This window comes from Ovis aries, chromosome 2 (genome assembly GCF_016772045.2).
Source record: "Ovis aries strain OAR_USU_Benz2616 breed Rambouillet chromosome 2, ARS-UI_Ramb_v3.0, whole genome shotgun sequence".
Classification (NCBI taxonomy): domain Eukaryota; kingdom Metazoa; phylum Chordata; class Mammalia; order Artiodactyla; family Bovidae; genus Ovis; species Ovis aries.
In genome coordinates, this window is record NC_056055.1 from 234,159,994 (window position 1) to 234,180,311 (window position 20,318).

The window sequence follows — 20,318 nt, forward strand, 5'->3', positions numbered from 1 at the left end:
TGGGCACAGATATCAGTTCCTATCTACCTTCATCACAGGATCAAAGGTGCCGGTGAAGATTAAAAAAATGTTACAGTATCCTGACAACGGGACATTGTTGGGGGACGGGGAGCAAGACCCCGGAAATAGCCAGGGTTGCTGGCTTTCGGAATCAGTCATCAGCAGGTTCACTGCATTTACTCCAGAGCGTGTGCGTGCGCTGCATGCACTGCTGTGTATTTGGAGCAGCGGGTAATTCGAAGAAGGGACCACTGCTGGTTCCTGTAAGCCTCTTACAAGCTCAGCTATCTGGGGTGAGTCTCTCACCCTCTCTGATTGCCTCAGAAGGTGGAGAGGAGCTCTGTAGCTCCTGGCACAAGTAAGCAAAGATGAACAATCGCTACCGTTTATTGAGGGCTACTTTGTGTAGAGCCTGACACTGATTATCTCGATCAATCCACAAGGCAACGTGAAGATACGGGTGGTATATCAAAGGACTGTCATTACCAAAGAAACAGCGTCAGGGAGGTTAGGAGAGAGTCCAGGATCGCGCAGCTCCACTGCAGGTGGAGTAGGGATTTTTAGCAAGAGCCAGCTCCCTCAGCGACTCGGAGCTGCCCTTCTCGGAGCCCCCCTCGGCTAAGCAGGGCGGGCGAGCGGGAGGCAGGCAGGAACAAGGACCGGGACAGGAACCGAGGCCCGACTTCACGCCACACAGCCGCCAAATCTGAGCTCCTCAGCTCAGGAGGAAGGCGTCCCGGGATATCCGCCCCCTACCCGGCCAAAGCGCCAACGTTCCGCTGTGCCCTGAGCAACCGGAAGTGGCCGGACCCTAGGCGGAGGGACCTGGGGGAGCGGAAGTCACTTCGTGAGGCAGTGGCGACGGTGGCGGCGAGAGGATGAACAACAAGTTCGACGCGTGAGTGGCGCGTGGCCGCCCCCCAGGGCCCCTTCCCCCCAACTGTTCCCTGCGCCCACCCCCGCCCGCACTGCAGGCGGCGCAAACTGCGGCACAGGCCACAATCTCTGACTCGGGCTGCGGTCTGGCCGGTCCTGGGCGGCCAGCGGGGATGAGGGGGTTAGGGACGAGGGATGCAGGGGTCTCGGGGACCCCAGGGTCGTACGGACCCAGGGCAAAGTGCGGTGTCTTGGGGGCAGGAGGTGGCCGTGCGGCCCGGAAGGAGATTTTGGGACGCCCCGCCCGAGTGCGGGTTACCCGCGGCGTGGAGGGGCGGAGACCTCGGCCGTTTGGGTGTTTCCGCAGACTAGCCGCCCTGCCACTGAATTCAGCTTTTCTCACACACCTCTCTGGCCTAAGCAGGTCACCTCTCCTCTGAGTCTCACTTTTCTCATTTGCAAAGTAGGGACCGTAACAGAGCCCATGTTATAGAGTTGCGAGGATGCAGTGAGGTAATGTGGCTGCCGCGTTTAGCGCAGCGGCTGCTCTGTTACGGAATTTTCATCATCTTCCTGAGACTCCTTCCTACTTCCTTTCTTCTTCCTCCTCTTTTCGCCCTCTTCCAACACACTCTCCCAGAACTCAGTTTCTTGCCCAACGGGTGAACCTTATCTATTGTTTGAGTCCTAGTTCCAGCATCAAACAGTTTGGAGGTGCAGAAAGGAAATGGGTAATATTTTTGCACATTTCCCTCCAGCGATTGTATCTGGAGGTAGATTTTTGTTCTTGGCTTTCTTCTAATAGTCTAGCAGTAAATCTGTCTTTTCTGAAGGCCTAGATTTCCAGCCTCAGACCCACCAGTTACCAGCTATTTGACAGCAGGAAAGTTACCCAGTCTCTGAGCCTCTGTTAATCCAAACTGCATTAGTGATTAGTGTCTTGCTGCACTGGGTGTGATAAGGATCAAATCACATTCAGCAATGCTTAAAGGTACTTTGTAAAGTGTTAAATAGAGAGAGATATGTGTAAAGTGGAATTACAGTTAGTTTAGTTTGTGCCCCACTGTTGCTGAGGGGAAACTGGAGTTTTTCCAGGACAGTGAGTGCTGGTGTGCAAATTCATAGGTCCTGGATTCCAGCACTCTTGGCAGCTCCTCAGGAATGTTTCCTGGTTGCTGAGAGGGCTCTACTACTTGAAAAAAGTCTTTGGGAGTTTGCTTCTGTAGCCCACTGTGTAGCTGAGCTCATCCCCATACTGATTACCACTGCCCCACCCCCCATCTTCAGGGACTTCCCTGGTGGCTCACTGGTGAAGAATCTACCTGCCAATGCAGGAGATGCAGGTTTGATCCCTAGGTCAGGAAGATCCGCTGGAGAAGGAAATGAAAACCCACTCCAGTATTCTTGCCTGGGAAACCCCATGGGCAGAGGAGCCCGGCAGGCTATAGTCCATGGGGTTGCAAAAGAGTCCAACCCAACTTAGCAACTGAACAACAAAAATCCCATCCTAAGCCCTGCAAGCCTTAGCTCTAGATTGGAGTCCTGTCTCAGTGGAGCTTTCTGCCAACCCTATACTCCTTTCTTCACCAAACTGAAGAAATCAAAATTTCATCTTAAGACACGTTATTGGGTCATCTGGCCTATTCCTACCCACATCAGTTCTTGATCTGCTGATGCTGCTGCTAAGTCGCTTAAGTTGTATCCGACTCTGTGCGACCCCTTAGACAGCAGCCCACCAGGCTCCTCTCTCTCTGGGATTCTCCAGGCAAGAATACTGGAATGGATTGCCATTGCCTTCTCCAATGCATGCATGCTTGCTAAGGCACTTCAGTCATGTCTGACTCTGTGCGACCCCATGGACAGCAGCCTACCAGGCTCACCCGTCCACAGGATTCTCCAGGCAAGAACACTGGAGTGGGTTACCATTTCCTTCTCAGTTTTTTGGTCTGCAGTACGCTAATTTGAGAATGGCAATAATGGCTTCTATAGGCACTTTGCTGCTTTTCACATATTAACTGATTCAAACAACCCTATAAGGGGGATCTTGTTACTTTGTTTTACAAATAGGGAAAATGAGACTCTCTGAGATGAAATAAGTTGTCCACAACAGGGAGGGCCACATATGGTGAGATTCATATCCAGGTTGTTTTAACGTTGGTTCAAGCACATCTTGACAAAAATTAACCCGGATTCTTTTCTTTTCTGGCTGTGCCCTTGGCTCGTGGGATCTTGGTTCCCTGACCAGATTTTGAACTTGAGGCCCCTACATTGAAAGTGTGAGATCTTAACCACTGGACCATCTGGGAAGTCCCTAACCTGGCTCATTTTTAATTAGTTCCAATTATTAACTATTCATTATACTGAGCCAGATTTGTTTAAACATCTGTCTTCTAGCTATTCACGAGAAAAAAAAGACTCTTTCATTTGAAATTAGCAATTGAAGAAAGCACTCCAACCCTTAGGGTTTTTTTTTTTTTAATGCAAAAAAGTACAGTTTGTAGGCCACTGGTTGCCTGTTTGGTCTCTATGTGGTTCACCACTTGGCTCCTAAGGACAGGTGGACATGTTTTGGTTTGCCAGAGTCCTACAAGTCCAGTGCCTGGACTTGAGTATTCTAGTCTAATCTGATGGGCTCAGATTGCAGAGGAGTTCTAGTCTCCTTTTCTGTATGGCCTTCATATGTAACCTAATCTACCCCCACATCCCCCTCCTTCCCCCCCCACCCCCATCAAGTCAGTAGGTGCCATTGCTATCGATCCTATTCAAATGTAAAACTGTTAAGATGCTTTCTAAGTATTGCAGTCCCTACTGGGTTGAGCTTGGTTTTCAAATCCAGGTGCCAGATTTTATTTTGTCCCTGTTCTCTTTGTTAGCTTTGGCCCATTCTTAGCTACTCTCTGAACCACTTATTTGGCACTTATTATTCTGCCTTGTATTGCCTTGATTTTAGAAATCCGTGTGTTAAACTTGTTTCTTTTCTGCCTGCATTTCCTGATACTGGACGTGTGAAGGTGGATTAGCCCAATTTCCTACCTGCAGTGAATTGTATGTGGACATACCTGGAGAGAAGCTTGGTGAGCTGATCAGGTGCCACTGAGCATGGATAGCTTCAGATGCTAATTGCCTGCCTGAGTCTAAGGAGCACTGATATTTCCACCTGGATAGTATCTTTGCTCAAATCCAGCATCCAGCTGGGAAGAGTAGCCTCTGAAGATAGGATGTGAATGACTTGACTTAAATGTTGTCCCAGAGAGCAGAGCTCCACCCTCAAGAAATAACAGCATTAGATGAAGGTCCATTAGGGTTTCCAGTTACTGTTTTAGAAGGGAGCTGGGAGCTGAGGACCAGGGTCACAGTAGCATTGTTTCTTCTCTGACATAATTATTCTTGTTATTATTTTTCTGTTTCCCAGTAGTGGTTAGCAGTAAAAGCACTAAAAAAAAAAAGGAACTTAACATGCTTTGCTTGGAGCTAGCAAAATGTGAGGTACTAGAGCAACTGTGCCCTTTTTCAACCAAGATTGAAGGGAAAGGACCCCAGATGGTATAGTGGGAAGTTGGGGGCTGAGAAGAGAGAAATGGTTTGAGTCCCTGGGATATGCCCTAAAGAAGAGAATTAGGAGCTATCTTGGACCTAAGCAATAAGAAAAAAGAAACAAAGACTCATGAAATATTTGTAATCAGGAGACAAAAAAACTGACAGTATAGTGAGGACAAGTAAAACATTTATATGGGATGTTTAAAAGAAGGGGTCCCAACTCAGCCTAGAGAGAGATCAGGGAATATTTTCAAGAGAAAGTGGCCCTTAGTCTGGGTCCTAAAGGAAAAGTTAAGTAGGGGAAGAGGAGCTCCTTGAAAGACCAGATGATGAGCACAACAGAGGGATGAGGCTGGGGACTGCAGGTAGGTTGGTACTACTGGATGGAAAGGAGGGAAAGGACGGTGTCAGGTATTCATAGCGTCTGATACACACAGTGTGCTGGTAATGCTGTAGGACTTGGATGCTAGGACAGGCCCCGCTTCAAAAGGAAACCATGTGGACTCAAATTTCATAACGGGGAAGGAGTTTTTGTAAGCACCATTAGGTCTCCCAGGTGTCCAGGGAAGCCAAAGAGATGGCAGCGTCACGAAAAACCCCATTCTCCTCTCTGCTCATCTGCTCCATCCCCTTTGCCCCTCCTGGCCTTCTTTGCTTTTGCTTATTATCTTTATTCCCTCATGGCTTTTCTTACATGCAGTTCATATGACTGACTGCCCAGCTCCTGAATCTGTAAGATCTTTCACCTCCTGGATGAACACCTGAGGGTGGAGTTAGGAAGGCACTGAGGCATGGGTTATTGGCCATGCTGGGCAACCAGGGTGTGGTGCAGTACACGACCTCGGGAGTATATCCTAAATGGCCGGAGCAGGCACTCCAGCACATATGTAGTTTGTCCACTCTAAGGTTTGAATTAAGACACATACTTTTTTTAGACATATTCCTAATGCCCTCTTAATAGACTACAGTGTAGTGTCAACTAACTTTTAAATGCACTGAGAAACCAAACAATCTGTGTGACTCCATTTCTTGTGATACTTGCTTTATTGCTGTGATGTGGAATCAAACCCACAATAGCTCCAAGGTCTTCCTGTATCTGAGTTACAGTTTGACCACTTCTAGTAACTATCCTGAGAATTGCCAAATTCTGTGTGACTGGGTAGGGCCAGAAAAGTGATTTCAGAAAAGATCCGTAAGTTGATGGCCCAGCACTAGACTAAACAGCATTCTTACTATCTTTGTGAATTCACCTTCCATTTATCTTTTTGTCTAGATCCAGTGAATTTTAGGTTCACTGAGAGCCTTAGTATTTTGTTTTGGAGGGTGACAGAATATGCTCAGGGGTAGATTTTCTTTGCCAGTAGTTTATTTAACACAGGTCCACTGTGGGAGTTACAGTAATTTCATAAGGCAGTAGCATGCTGATGCTAGTAAAGAAATAAAATATTCCAAACCAGTGGTAGATTACTCACAGTATTGTTCCAGGCACAGGGAGATGAAAGGAATACAGTCCAAATTTCGTTCCAGGTGTACCTTTATATGAATTGGCACTGGGTGAGAAGGCTTTGCCAATCAGGAACTGAAGTTCAGCTACCAGCTCAAAAATAAAAGTCAGTTGTTGCTAGAAAACTCCAGCACTGGTGGTGATGGGCAGGCTGATCTTTGCAGGGCCGCTAAACATTTTGTCACCACTGCTAAAGGAGTCAGCTTTACCACAGCAGAGCTAATGTCCCTTCTCTTCAGAGACGGCTACGCTGCAGGGTTTGACACCACTGCCCACCAAAGAGTCGCCTTGGTCACTGCAGGAGCAAGTGGCTCATGATTTTCAGAGGGCAAGATCAGCAAAGGACAGCTTTGCTCAGATGGAAACTCGGATGTTCCTCACACAACACTCAGTATTTATAGTCTAAATGTCCTCTCACCATGCTTCCTTTATCTGTTTTTGCTGATAAGCCCCCAGCAGGGGCTACTCGCCTACTGACCTGCTAGTGCATATGAATGACTACACATAATATCCTGATAGACTTCATTTGTTCAAGCTGGGTATAGAAAAAGGCAGAGATCAAATTGCCAGCATCCGTTGGATCATAGAAAAAGCAAGAGAGTTCCAGAAAAACATCTAATTCCGCTTTATTGACTACGCCAAAGGCTTTGATTGTGTAGATCACAACAAACTGGAAAATTCTTCAAGAGATGGAAATACTAGACCACCTTACCTGCCTCCTGAGAAATCTGTGTGCAGGTCAAGAAGCAACAGTTAGAGCTGGACGTGGAACAACAGACTGGTTCCAAATTGGGAAAGCAATGCATCAAGGCTGTATATTGTCATCCTGCCTATTAAACTTGTCTGCAGAGTACATCATGTGAAATGCCAGGCTGGATGAAGCACAAGCTGGAATCAAGATTGCCAAGAAAAATATCAATAGCCTCAGATATGCAGATGACACCACCCTTATGGAAGAAAGCAAAGAAGAACTAAAGAGCCTCTTGATGAAAGTGAAAGAGGAGAGTGAAAAAGCTGGCTTAAAGCTCATCATTCAAAAAATGAAGATCATGGCATCTGGTCTCATCACTTCATGGCAAATAGATGGGAAACAATGGAAACAGTGACAGACTTTATTTTCCTGGACTCCAAAACCACTGCAGATTGTGACTGCCATCATGAAATTAAAAGACTTGCTGCTTGGAAGAAAAGCTATGACCATGTTAAAACACAGAGACGTTACTTTGCGACGAAGGTCAGTCTAGTCAAAGCTTTGGTTTTTCCAGTAGTCATCTATGGACATGAGAGTTCTACCATAAGGAACGCTGAGCACCAAAGAATTGATGCTTTTGAACTGTGGTGTTGGAGAAGACTCTTGAGAGTCTCTTGGACTGCAGAGAGATCCAACCAGTCACTCCTAAAGGAAATCAGTCCTGAATATTCATTGGAAGGACTAATGCTGAAGCTGAAGCTCCAATACTTTGGTCACCTGATAGGAAGAACTGACTCATTGGAAAAGACCCTGATGCTGGGAAAGATTGAAGGCAGGAGGAGAAGGGGACGGCAGAGGATGAGATGGCTAGATGGCATCACTGACTTGATGGGCATGAGTTTGAGAAGCTCCAGGAGTTGGTGACGGACAGGGAAATTGGCATGCTGCAGTCCATGGGGTTGCAAAGAGTCGGACGCAACTGAGTGACTGAGCTGAACTGATACTTCATTCTTATCTCGAAACAGCATCTTCATTTAAGTCATAAATAAGTGAGTTTGAAGTCATAGCAAACCAATACACAGCACTGAGGGTAGTTGCACTGCTCCTGAAAGGGTGGCACCTGATGTACTTTTGACTGAACTTACAAGACTAGAAGACATTTCTTCTTTCATTTCATTTCTTTTTCATTTAACATCAATCCAGCATCTTCTTGTCATTGTTGCTGAAGATACAAAGGTTAATAAGACACCAATCTAGGGCCCCCTCTATCTGGTAGGAAAAACAGATGTGGGAGGAATGGTGCCTTAGGCTGTGGGGTGGTGTTTGCATATAGCACAGATGTGGGAATCTGGGTTGCTTTGGGAGGCTGGGAGAGGGAAAGAGGATGCCAGTTGATGGTCGAGTTGTAGAGGATCTTACATTTCCTTGTAGTATATCCTGCGTGGTGGGCATGGAAGGACACAGGACAGTGGAGAGTTCCAAGCTTGGAAATTAAATGATTAGCAGTAGCAGTGGGGAACAGTAGGAAAGATAGTTAGAAGTGGCAGGATAGAAAGGGAAGTTTCTCAAGTTCATTTGAAATGCCAAAACAGTTATATAATCCAGAAATTCTCTTCGTTATTGACTATTTTTGGCATAGGAAACAACCCCTTACACTGTTTACCTCTTGCTTTTTTGTGCAGACTTTTAGAAAACTAGAATATGGTGCTTTCTGGAATTAACAAATTAGCTGGTGGGCATTTTCATTTTGCTTAATCCTCCCAGTTGCCTTTCTGCTTCCTTTTCCCTCTTTTGTGGGCACCTCATTGCCAGTGACTTGAGTGACTTCTGGTTGGTTACATGGTGGTTCATCTGACCTGGTGGCCTTGTTAGATAAGCAAGAATCAGCTCAATCATGGGGTACTGTTGTTTTGCCTTCCCATTCAGATTGAAAGATGATGACAGTGGGGACCATGATCAGAATGAAGAAAACAGCACACAGAAAGATGGTGAGAAGGAAAAAACGGAACGAGACAAGAGTCAGAGCAGCAGCAAGAGGAAGGTGAGTTCTGTGCTGTGCAGATGTCGTTGACTTGGGACTTGGTGATCTTGTGAAATCTGAAGGATGCTGGATGAACTTGATGACACCCTGTTTTGTAGTATCTGATTTTCTCAAAAAAGGTTGTTGCATCACTGGAGTTCATCTTGGGACTTTGAAGATTCCCCTTGCCACAGGATCTTGAGTTCTTGCCTCACTTTCCAACCTTCTAGCCTGAGGTGGGGGAGATTAATCCTGGAATTTAGTAAGGGTGTTAGTTGCTTCAGAAGCTGCTGCTTGGTATTTCAAATCCTGCCCATCACTTAGAATGTTCAGCTCTTTAGTCGGTAATAATTCAGACTGAAAGTGACTTGGAAGAGAGGAATTTTAGAGAATGAGAAAGAGATCTCGGTTTCTTTCTTGAAATATTAAAACAATCATTAATTCATTTATCACACAATATTTAGTACATTCCAAATGCAGGCATTTTACATGCTAAGACGACACAGATGCGTGAGTGTGAATCAAGACCCTTACATTTAACAGTAGCAGTAATCCTAGGAGCTGTCATTTGAGTACTTCCTATGTGTCAGGCATGGTGCTAAGCACTTCACATCTGTTAATTTGATCCTCTCAGCAGCCCCATGAGGGTGGTCATTATTGTTTTCCCTATTTTACAGATAAGGAACTGAGGCACAAACTGGTTAAGCAACTTGCCCAGTGTCCTGAGTCAGTAAGTGATAGGGTGTTATAGAGGAGGCAGTGTTTGGCCTGGGAATATGCTGAGATGAGGTAGAAGCATAATACTCATGGTAGGAGGCAGAAAGTTATGAAAGCATTAAGAACAGAGAAAGTGTTACAGGAACTCAGAGTTAACCACTAATTTACCATGTAAGCGGAATCTTGAGCCCATTGCAGGTAATTGAGGATGTATCCTTTTTAATGGAGGTGGTAAGGGGTGACACTGGGAAATGTTTTCTCAGTCTCAGAGCATGTGGAAAATGCCCAGATATTAACACACCTCCTTTGATTCACAGGCTGTTGTCCCTGGGCCGGCCGAGCACCCCCTGCAGTATAACTACACTTTCTGGTACTCCAGGAGAACCCCCGGCCGTCCCACCAGCTCGCAGAGCTATGAACAGAATATCAAGCAGATTGGCACCTTCGCCTCTGTGAGTACTTGGTGGTTTAATGTAGTAGCTTTGCCAGTACATTCTTGCCTGTATTTACATTGTTGTGTTTATCTACCCTCCTGGTAACCTACATAGGATTCTGGTTTCCTTAGTTGATTAACCTGAATCTATAAAGCTAAATTGGCTCATTCTTCTATTTCTCATTATATATCCATAGGCAACATATGTCAGAATCAATAAGTGCATAAACTGTGGAATTGATCAGATGGGGACAATACAGAAACACTGGTTTGTTTAGGTATTTATGGAGTCCTTTCTGTGTGCAAAATATCATAGGAGATACAAAATTTTATAGTACGTAATGTCCTCATGAAACTTGTCAATAAAATTGAGAACAAAATTTAAAAGTTTTTGTTTTAATAACCTCACATCGGGCTTTGGATATGTCCATGATTACGCATAATCTGGCGTCTCTCTTCTGTGTTCAGAAGGGAAAGGAGGTCTCTGTTTTTTGTGGGCACTGTCAGTACAGTGAGCCCACACACTGTCTCATCTTCCTCACAGAAAACTAGAGTTGTAAACCGTGAGAGGCTTGTCTGCGACTAAACCCAATCTTATTTGGTGAAGATTGTTATGTGTTTCGTACAATTGATCTGTGGGCAGAGTCAAATGCAGGATTCGTTATTTTCTTGAAGTTGTTAAGGTATTCGTTCTGTTTAAAATGCAGACACTGGAAAAGGAAGCTATAATAGACAGTAAACTTTAAATTAGTAAAGAGGAAGGACACACAGTGATAGTCACTCTGTATGGTTTCCTTTGATCGTTACGATAGCCCTGTGAGGCCAGTGATGTTATCCATATTTTACAAATGAGAAAAATAAGACTTGGGTTAAGTATCTGCTCTGAAGTCTCAAGTCAGTTATAATTAACTTGATTAAGTGGAGGAACCAGTATTGAGACTCAGTTGGGTAGGCTGTAAAAACCACCTTCCAAAGCCTACGTTCTTTCAGTCTTTGTATACCAAAATGCATGCCAGGATGCTCCAGTTTTTCAAAGTGTTTGTTTACCAGACAGGCTGTATTTATTTATCTGTTTATTCATCAGATATGCATATATAATGATAATCACATCATCTGACTATGTTGAGTTGATATTTCAGCCACAAGCAAAGATCTTGTATTAGTTGGCCTGTGCTGTCTTATTACTGTTAAATTTAGACTTTTTTGAATTATTAAAAGTAACTGTGCACTGGTACATATTTGGTTCAAGAAAAGTTTGTTGAATGAATTTGGGGCATAATAGGGTTCTAAAATGACTAAAAAACCTTGCCCTTAGGGAAATAAGACATGCCCAGGAATTTCTAATATAGGGAGGCAGTTTAGGAGGTGCATAAATAGCTAGAGTGCTCTTGCAGTTCAGAGTAAAGGGATTCATTTCAGCCTGGAGAAGCCTCTTTTGAAGGGAGATGGGTTTAAGATTGAATTCAGAAAATTTGAACAAGTGATAAGATGAAGGAATTCTTGGAAGAGAGAACAGTAGAATTAAAAAAACTATCCATGTCATCCTAACATTCCTGAATCCATTAAAATTTTGATAGCTTGCTAGACATTTCAGGTAAAATGACAGCCATTATGTTATGAACAACTGATTAAGCACTTAGGATCAGAGAAGAAACTGAACTCTGGGGAGTCAGTTTTCATTCAGGATTTTGTTCAGTTATTTTAGCATAGTTGTAACTATTTCTAGCGTTTTTCTTTCCCGCTTAAAGAAAGCATGTGTGAATGTTCCCAGCTTGTACAAGGAGAGCTTTTGTTTTCTTTGGACATATGTGCTAAGTTGAACAGTTTTATCATCAACATCATCTTGGGTTAATGCTGCTTTATACTCACCAATGCATGTAAGTCAAGGCATTGGGAAGTGTCCCACAATATTCCTCACAGAAAAGTAATTACATTTTGAAACTAATGATGCTAAAGTAGTATTTCCCACTAGTCCTCGATCCTAGTATTTGACAGCAAATGGCAACCCACTCCAGTACTCTTGCCTGGAGAAGCCCATGGAGGGAGGAGCCGGTAGGCTACTAGTCCATGGGGTCGCAAAGAGTCGGACATGACTGAGCGACTTCACTTTCACTTCAGAAGTTCTTGAGGTGACTAAGAAAACTATATCTTGAAATGAAAAAAGCGTTGGACATTCTGCTGCTTGACTGTGAGCTGGGGCAAGTTCTGAAACCGTTTTCTCAATTATAAAGCAAAGAAAGTAGTTGAGATGATTTCTAAAGTCTTTTCTGCATTCCATGTTCTGAATCTAAACATTTATTTTTTGGTTCCAGTTGAAAGTTTTAAAAATGAAAGTTGCCTTAAGAGAATGAAAAAAAAAGGTTTAATACTATTTCTCAACCTGCCTATTATTTCATCTCTGTTGTGATTTGGGTTTAGAATTCTGGCTATAAGATTGTAGAGAATGGCTCTCAGATTGGTGGAGACCAAACTGTTAATAAAGCAGTGCCCCACTGGAGGATTGGGGGTGATTGGTATGCTCTGTCCCCACCACTTCTGTCAAGTCCTTATTCACAATGAGCCACAGTTTCTAGAAGGTGAGCTTCATTTCTTTGCACTGTGTTGAATTGAAGTGAAGTGAAGTCGCTCAGTCATGTCCAACTGTTTGCAACCCCATGAGCTGTAGATTACCAGGCTCCTCTGTCCATGGGATTTTCCAGGGGATCTTCCCAACCCAGGGATTGAACCTGGGTCCCCCGCATTGTAGACAGACGCTTCACCGTCTGAGCCACCAGAGAGGTCCTCCTTTGCACTGTGTTAGAGTGGGGAAAAGATTATTGCTCGTTGTATGCATAGGACCATTCACTGACCCAGATCCCTGGGTACCATTAAGCATGGCACTGGCTGAGGTGAAATGCTGAGGTGAAGTCCTGCAGATGGCTTCGTTCCTAATTTCCTTGTAACGTGAGATGTTGCCCATGTTTCTGTGCTCTAGAGGATTGAGAGGCACCGCCACTTCACACAGTCTGGGGTTTCTCCTCAGTTGCTATCCAGATCTGGGGGTGTGACCTGAATCTGTCTGCATGGTACCTGTTTTTACCTGCACATTATGGAATCTTGCTTCATGTTTATTTAGAGCCTCTTCAGCAGTTTCTTGGCAAATACCAGCTGTTTGCTTCAGACTGTTTCACATTTTTTCTTTACTTGTAAAGTGTGCACTTGACTTTCCGGTACTTTGTAGGTGTTCTCTGTGAATTGCAGAGGAATAGGAAAGTAATCAAGGGCTTCCCAATCGGGAAGCGCCACTAGGCGCTAGTGGTAAAGAACCCGCCTGCCAATGCAGGAGATGTCAGAGATGTGAATTTGATGCCTGGGGTGGGAAGATTGCCTAGAGGAAGGCATGGCAATCACGCTAGTATTCTTGTCCTGGACAATCCCATGGACAGAAGAACCTGGTGGGCTATAGTCTATAACATCCCAGAGAATTGACCAGAGAATTAACTTCAGTGAGTTAGCATGAATGCATGCTTAAAATACAGGGAAGTAATTTCTTCTTATCAAATCACTAGTGAGAAAAACAAATAGTGCGATAAATATAAATAAGCATACATTTTATAGAGAATATGTATGATTTTCTAACAGGACTGTGAAGGAGGAGCAAAGAGAAATTTTATAGCTAAGAAGAGAGACTTAAACCCTGAGTGAGGAAGCCTGCTTGGTTTTTGGACCATCTGGGCCTTAGCAAGGGCACCATGGTATGGAGTAGCCCTGCGGTTGATTCTGTCACTTAATGCTCAGTAACTGTTTCTATAGAAATAAAATGTACTTCAGTGTAGCTAATGCTGTATTTTGACAGTAAACCTCTGATCAAGAAGTGCCCAAACTTGCAGTTATAAATAAGTCATGGGCATGTACTGTAGAGCACAATGACTAGTTAATTCACAATGTTAATAATACGGTTTTTTTTTTTTTTTAAGTGATTTGGTTCAAGCTGAGGTTGTGTGGCCCTGAATATACCTCAAACCTAAGTGGTTTTTATCGTGTAAAACAAAGTCCTCCTATAGCATGTGGTGATTCTCCTGCGGCTTCCACAGGAGGATGCGTATTGACATTTTACCAACTAAGGCTCCTGGCTGAGGCTGGCATTTCTCACCTAAAGAGTTTATTCTTGTGTTGACAGTATGACACTATTCTTTTATCAAAATAGATAGTCTTCTTCCCTTCAGCATGTTGTTCTTCCCCCACAATCCCCAGAATGAACATCTGTCCTCCAAAAAGTAAAGCCTCTAGCAGAGTGTCTTCCGTGGTTATGCACTTCTCTTAAATCTCCCATTCGCTCAAAGAAAAAGAAAGTGCCTCTCTTGACTCTGCTGTGCTCTCTCTGCAGGTGGAGCAGTTCTGGAGGTTTTACAGCCACATGGTGCGTCCCGGGGACCTGACAGGCCATAGCGACTTCCATCTCTTCAAAGAAGGAATTAAACCCATGTGGGAGGTGAGAACTGAGAGCCTTAGACTGTTTTTCTGAGGAAGTTTTCTGTTTTTTGGGGTTTTTTGTTTGGTTTGGGGGTTAGTGCCAGGTGTTGGCTAAAGTCTTCTTTGAAAGCTGCGTAGCAGTTTGGTATATCTTTGGAAATGGGAACTCTAGGAAAAAGCCCCGATTCCATTGTTTGTGTGGATGGTTTTCAAAGATTGTTTTCTCACTAACATGGTGCTATAGCAACATTGAAGGATTTTTTTTTTTTTGGATTATTCTTCCCATAGACTGGTTTTGTGTGTGTGTAATATATTACCGTAGGATACATATGGTTAATGTGTGTAAAAATAAGCTTAGGGGCAGTCACCAGAGACCCAGAGCTGAGCTCTGTGATCTCTTTGCTGTAGTCCGTCTTCTCTGTTCTGATGCCAGAGCATTCTTCCAGAAGACAGACATGATCACACACACACGTGCGGTGCTGTGCTTAGTCATTAGTCACTCCATCCTGTCTGACTCTTTGCGACCCCATGGACTGTAGCCCACCGGGATCCTCTGTCCACAGGGATTCTCCAGGCAAGAATACTGGAGTGGGTAGCCATTCCTTCCTTCAGGGGATCTTCTTGACCCAGGGATCGAACCCAGGTCTCTTGCATTGCAGGCTGATTCTTTACCATCTAAGTCACCAGGGAACCCCCGCCCCTGCCACACACAAACACACCTTAATGAAAAATCTTATGCAGTTTTCTGTTGCACACATGATCTTACACCTAATGACCTTTCAGCACTTGTCACCTGTCCTCTCCAGATCCGCCCTTCAGTGTAGCTAGATCTTCCTCTTTGGGTCTCTGCCTCACAGTCAGTGTTTGCACATAGCCGTGTCCTTCCCAGTGCCCACAGAGCCCTTCACCTGGCTAGCTCCTGTGTCCCTTACAACCCAGCTGAAATGTTTTCCTTTTTCTGGTTGTTTCTGACTGTCTTGTTCTTCATAAACTTCCTGTATGTATCTCTGTTACAGGAGTACTTGTCAGACTATACTACTGTAATTAGTTTTCTTGTCTGTCTGCTTCACTAGACTGGATCTGAGTAGAGATTGTGACTTCATGTCTGTATTTGGGGACATGGTGACACTTGATAAACTTTTAGCAAATGAAGTAAGGAATGATCTGTGTTTGAAATCTGACATTATTTCGTTTTAATGTAGTTTTCAAAAAAGAGGGTTGGTTGGTTGGTTGGTTTTGGCCACACTGTGTGGCTTGCGGGATCTTCGTTCCCCGACCAGGGATTGAACCCAGACCCTGGCACTGAAAGTGCTGAGCCTTAACCACTAGACCGCCAGGGAGTTCCCAAAAGAGGATTAGTTTAAAGGGTCTGTTTGGCTGTTTTTCTTTAATGGCTGGTTGCAAGGATCCCCATCTTGTGTTTCTTTTTTCTTGTTTCTTCTGCCTGTAGTCCTATCACATTTTCCTATAGAGTTGAATAGTTGGAAAACAGCAAGACTTCTCAGTGATCGTGGATCCTTGGCCCTAATGCTACGAGACCATATGTTAACTTTTAATACATTTTTTTTTACAGGATGATGCAAATAAAAATGGCGGAAAGTGGATAATCCGACTGCGGAAGGGCTTGGCCTCCCGCTGCTGGGAGAATCTCATCTTGGCTATGCTGGGGGAGCAGTTCATGGTTGGGGAGGAGATCTGCGGGGCTGTGGTCTCTGTCCGCTTCCAGGTAAGCCGCCTCGCGGGCAGGGCTGCGTTCACGCGTGCTACCTCTGCTCTTCTCACTGCCTCACTTTCCTTTGATGAATGCTTCTGTCGTCCCTCCTGTAGGAGGACATTATTTCCATATGGAATAAGACTGCCAGCGATCAAGCCACCACGGCCCGCATACGGGATACGCTTCGGCGAGTGCTTAACCTACCTCCCAACACCATTATGGAATACAAAACCCACACCGACAGCATCAAGTATGTGTTGTGGGGGATTGAGGGGCGGGTGTGGGGTGTGTCCCTGAGTTCAGCAAAAGTAGGTCCTTAGTCGGGTCCAGAGGAATACGGTCTTCCAGGAGGCTGACTTAAAGAGAAGGGACAGACCAGTCTTCCCCCAGTGCTTCTGTCCACTCATAGCAGTTCTTGCTGGTGCGGTTCTCTGCCTGCCTGCACGCTGGGTGCTCTGGATGAGAGATCCCTTGTGCAGAGTCCTAGCTGAACCACCTGGGCTTGCTGTATTCACACAGGCTGTCTTGTCTTTCGTTCACTAACCACTGTCTTAAAATGAAAGACAAAGTAATCTTTTTCTTGCAGTTTCTAAAATAATTTCACTGAACAGTGAGGCCCTTCTCCCTGTCTGTCCCTCACTCCACTTTTGCATGTCTTTTTAACTTGTTAGCTTCAGTCTGCTCTCTTTGTCCTGGGAAACTGACTTCTTTACAGGAATGATGACTCCATTTCCTTGTGTGCAGAGCTGAAGTCGAAGTGGAAGCAGAACAGTGTGTGTGTGAGAGTAGACTCTAAGGGGAGCAGGATGCCAGAGGGGAAGTTAGCTCAGCAGTCTACCTGAGACTCAGGGGAGTGGAGCTGGACGTCCACAAGTGAGAATCACTGGCCAGGGTTGCTCCTTCAGTGACTGAAGATCATAAATAAACGCAGGGTGTCATAGACATGTTGTGAGGAGTGGCTATTAAGAGTTTTCTCACATGTGAAGGGAGAGCAAGCCAGCTAGGAGTCAGGACCTATAGGTGTAGTTCTGTCCTCTGACTCAGATACTAGTGCGTGCCTTTGAAGTACCTGCCACTCCGCTTCACCTATCCCATCGGAAAAGTGGGGGGTAAGAGTGCTTTACTGAGCAGGGTTGTTTGTGAGGCTTATTCAGTGTTTGTAATTAAAGGTCCTCAGATGGAGAATGCTCTCACAGGGTCAAGGATTATTGCTCTCATCATCATTAGTAATAACGTCATCACGCTATTATTAAACGCATTATAGTAATGAGCCCAATGATGGCGCTCAGCAGGCAGATCGTTTGGGAATCTTTTCCCATGCATTTACAGATCATGTTGTGGGTGGAACTGGCTCATACCAGCTAAGCTCCAGTTTTTAACTGGGAATGCTGCCATAGGAGGTGGTCTGTCTGAAATGGCTGGGTGTGGCTCATCACAGTCACCAGCAGTTATTAGCCATTACGACCCTGAGGACTTGCCTTGACAGCCCTGGGTCAGCACTGTTTTTCTCTTGGCAGATTTTTCTTATTCTTTGTTCTGAAATACAAGTAGTTTCTGCCCTCCAGCCAGACTCAGTCTAGGCTGGAGAGATCCACACCTGCTTTTCCTAGGACTCTTGTGTTTAGTATTCCCAAATGCCCCCCATTCCCCTACCCCACCCCAAAGCAACCTTTTCACCCGGATAGGAAAGGGAAAGAGATATTTTTCAACTCCCACCTCTCCACTGTTCTCCCTTTCAAATACCCCAAAGCAGCTCTTCCTGACTTCTGTAGCCATGTATACAGGTCCATAGAGTCTAGGCTAGCCTTGGGGCTTGGTGCCTTAGTCTGCTGCTTGCTGCTTTATCAGAGGTCTGCCTAGTCCTCCAGCCCTGCAGCCACAGGGGCCAGAAACCCCTCCTTGACACCTAGATGCCACTTTCCCCTCGCGGCTCCCTCTCTCTCCCAACATGCCAACCTTTTGCACTTCCACTAGAATGCCAGGCAGGCTGGGCTCCCAAAGGCTCCTTTTTCAAAACCTCTGGAAGCCGCGGTTGAATGTGCCATGACCCTCTCCCTCTCTGGATGGCACCGTCATTGAAGCCGGCGTCATCGGAGTCTCTTGTTCTGTTGGTGTGCTACCTGGAAGATCCTTCCGTCCCGGACAAGAGGAACTGGAAGAGCATTTTCTGTTTTAAGAACAGGCTGACACGCAGCAGCTACAACAACAGCTGAGATCACTTAATAAATGGTGCTAAACTAGCTTGTCTCATGCTCTTGCTCTTTACGGTGCATCAGAGAAGTGGCCTTTCAGACTGACTGTCACCATAGTAAGGAATGGCACAGACTGCTCCGTGGAGGGCCGTCCGGGGAATGCAGCCTCATTTCCATAAGCCCATGGTATCACATCACACGGTATTTTGTTCCATCTCCACTGAGGTCCAACACTGAGGTGACATCTCTCAGAAAGAGACCCCGGTTTTTTTGGTATTTAAGTTTCCACCAGTCATGCGGAGGACAGGAACAAAGTGATTTCTGATTTAGAATTCGGCTCAAAAGTCCATCAGGTTGGAAAGGGGGATCCTTGACCTTCGCTTGGCTGACTTCATTTGTCTTACTTCAAAGACATCTCTTGCTTGGAGGTAAAGCCTTGCTTCCATCTGTTTGCCGCTGTGTGTGTAGAGCTTCCTTGCTTTGTGTAAGTGGGCTTTCCTCACTGGCCAAAGCCTCCCAACCGCAAGCTCTCTGCCAGCCTTTCCCCTTCTGCTCTCCCCTTGGAGCCAGCTCATCTTCCTCTCTGAGCTCACCCTGCAGACACTTTGCAAAGTTCTAGCCCTTCCCTTTCCCCAGTCTCTGGGGTTGTCGTGCATCAGGACCTGGGGGTGGGGACGTGTCTTTGTCCTGTGTGACTTTGCCCCTTAGGACATCTGACCACAGCATGGCCCAGCCCCTCACGTGTTTTTGAGGCTCGGCATGTGTGTGCTGCAACTTGGCCTTCAGGCCCCTAACCTGCATGGAGAAATCTAGCAAAGCTTAATGTGAATTTAGGTTTTCTTTAGAGCTTCCACCCAAACCATAAATAAACCACATATGCCCACACTAGGCCAGGTGGCCTGATAGCATCTGTGAAGGTGGCTGTGGGCATAGCGTGGAGTTCTCCAAAGTGGCTGTGCTGCTCCAGTTTGGCAGCGACACCCTGAGCTGTGCCATCCTGACTGCCCATCTGTCTCCATGAGGCCTGGGATCCCACAGACCACACATCAGGACTAGCACACAGGCTGAGCATCCTGGAGGTGGCTCTGTCATTGCTGCTTTTTGTGATCACTTACCCCAGATTACTTAAAGTTCCTGAAAGATGGAGATGGTTGATGTGTGGAAATACATATTTTCTATGTTTTCAGTGTTTGTCAAAGAATGACGTTCTATGGCCCTTTCCCTCTTGCCTTCCGCTGTGATGTCCACATGTATTGATCTTAATTTCAGCTAATATAGCTGGTCCAGAGGTTGAGCCTGATGCCACCTACCAGTGTAAGAGTTGATTGGAAAGCATCGAACTGACCTTGACCCCTCTGAGCCTTGCCACACCTGAATGGAAGCCAGGACTGTTCTGCTTTGTCCTTCCCCTGTGGCTGTCCCACAGGCGTGGCTGTGTTTGAGCCAAGGAACAGCAACTGCTTGGACTTGAGAATTGAAGGGATGTGAGGAGGAAAGAGCCAACTCTTACTCTCTCCCACGTACTCTGGAGATGAGGGGTCCTGGAAATGGTGAGGAGAGTGTTCTAGGGGTACTCAGCTGTCTCAGGCAGGTGTCCCTCCCCCTTGCTGTGTTGCCGTCCAGTCTCCAAAGTCCTATTTCAAGTGTCTCGTTCCCCAGCCTGCCTTCATCACACTGCTTGTTGCCTGTTCCTGCTGCACTCCTTGCTAGCACCCCTTGCTGAGCTAAGAGGTGACCGCTGCCACTGCGCAAGGGGCATGGTGAGCCGCTTTGCTGCAGAGGGAACACTGCTTGCTGCCTCACACCCTTGTTTACTGCTAACAGTCAGTCCCTTAAGGGTGCACAGGCCCACTGAGAAGTGGGAAAATGGTTAAATCAAGTCTTAGGTGTGTGGCTGAGGTTTCAGAGATTTGGGTCCTTGCAGGTGGACAGCCTCATAACACAGCCAGACTTGCACCCCAGAATCATGGGACCACCAGGAGAAGAGTTGGGTCACAGGGCCGTATAAAACAGGAGTGTCTTTTGTGAGGAAATTCCTCTTTGGAATAGTCTGTTGAGTCCTTTTGTGCCTCTGGCCTGGGATGGGAGGGGGAAGACAGGGCCTGTTGCACTCGGTGGCCACAGTGTTGGGAAGACTGACCAGGCCCCTCTGCACAGACAGCTGAGGGTAGGTGACTTGTCT

The 20,318-nt window shown here is 45.8% G+C and overlaps 1 protein-coding gene across 5 annotated transcripts in view; it reads left to right on the forward strand.

Moving 5' to 3' along the window:
• The first annotated feature begins 842 nt into the window (after positions 1–842).
• EIF4E2 (eukaryotic translation initiation factor 4E family member 2) overlaps positions 843–20,318 on the forward strand; it is a 30,185-nt gene continuing 10,709 nt past the window's right edge. For 4 of the 5 annotated variants that reach the window (XM_060411365.1, XM_027965324.3, XM_042244410.2 and 1 more), the window contains exons 1-6: positions 843–898; positions 8,535–8,649; positions 9,663–9,797; positions 14,145–14,249; positions 15,804–15,956; positions 16,058–16,194. In XM_060411365.1, the coding sequence (XP_060267348.1) occupies positions 879–898; positions 8,535–8,649; positions 9,663–9,797; positions 14,145–14,249; positions 15,804–15,956; positions 16,058–16,194 (665 nt within the window). In that variant the 5' untranslated portion in view covers positions 843–878. Of the gene's footprint in view, positions 899–8,534; positions 8,650–9,662; positions 9,798–14,144; positions 14,250–15,803; positions 15,957–16,057; positions 16,195–17,918; positions 18,185–20,318 lie in introns of those variants that run through there. The other variant, XM_027965322.2, reaches the window with a different exon arrangement.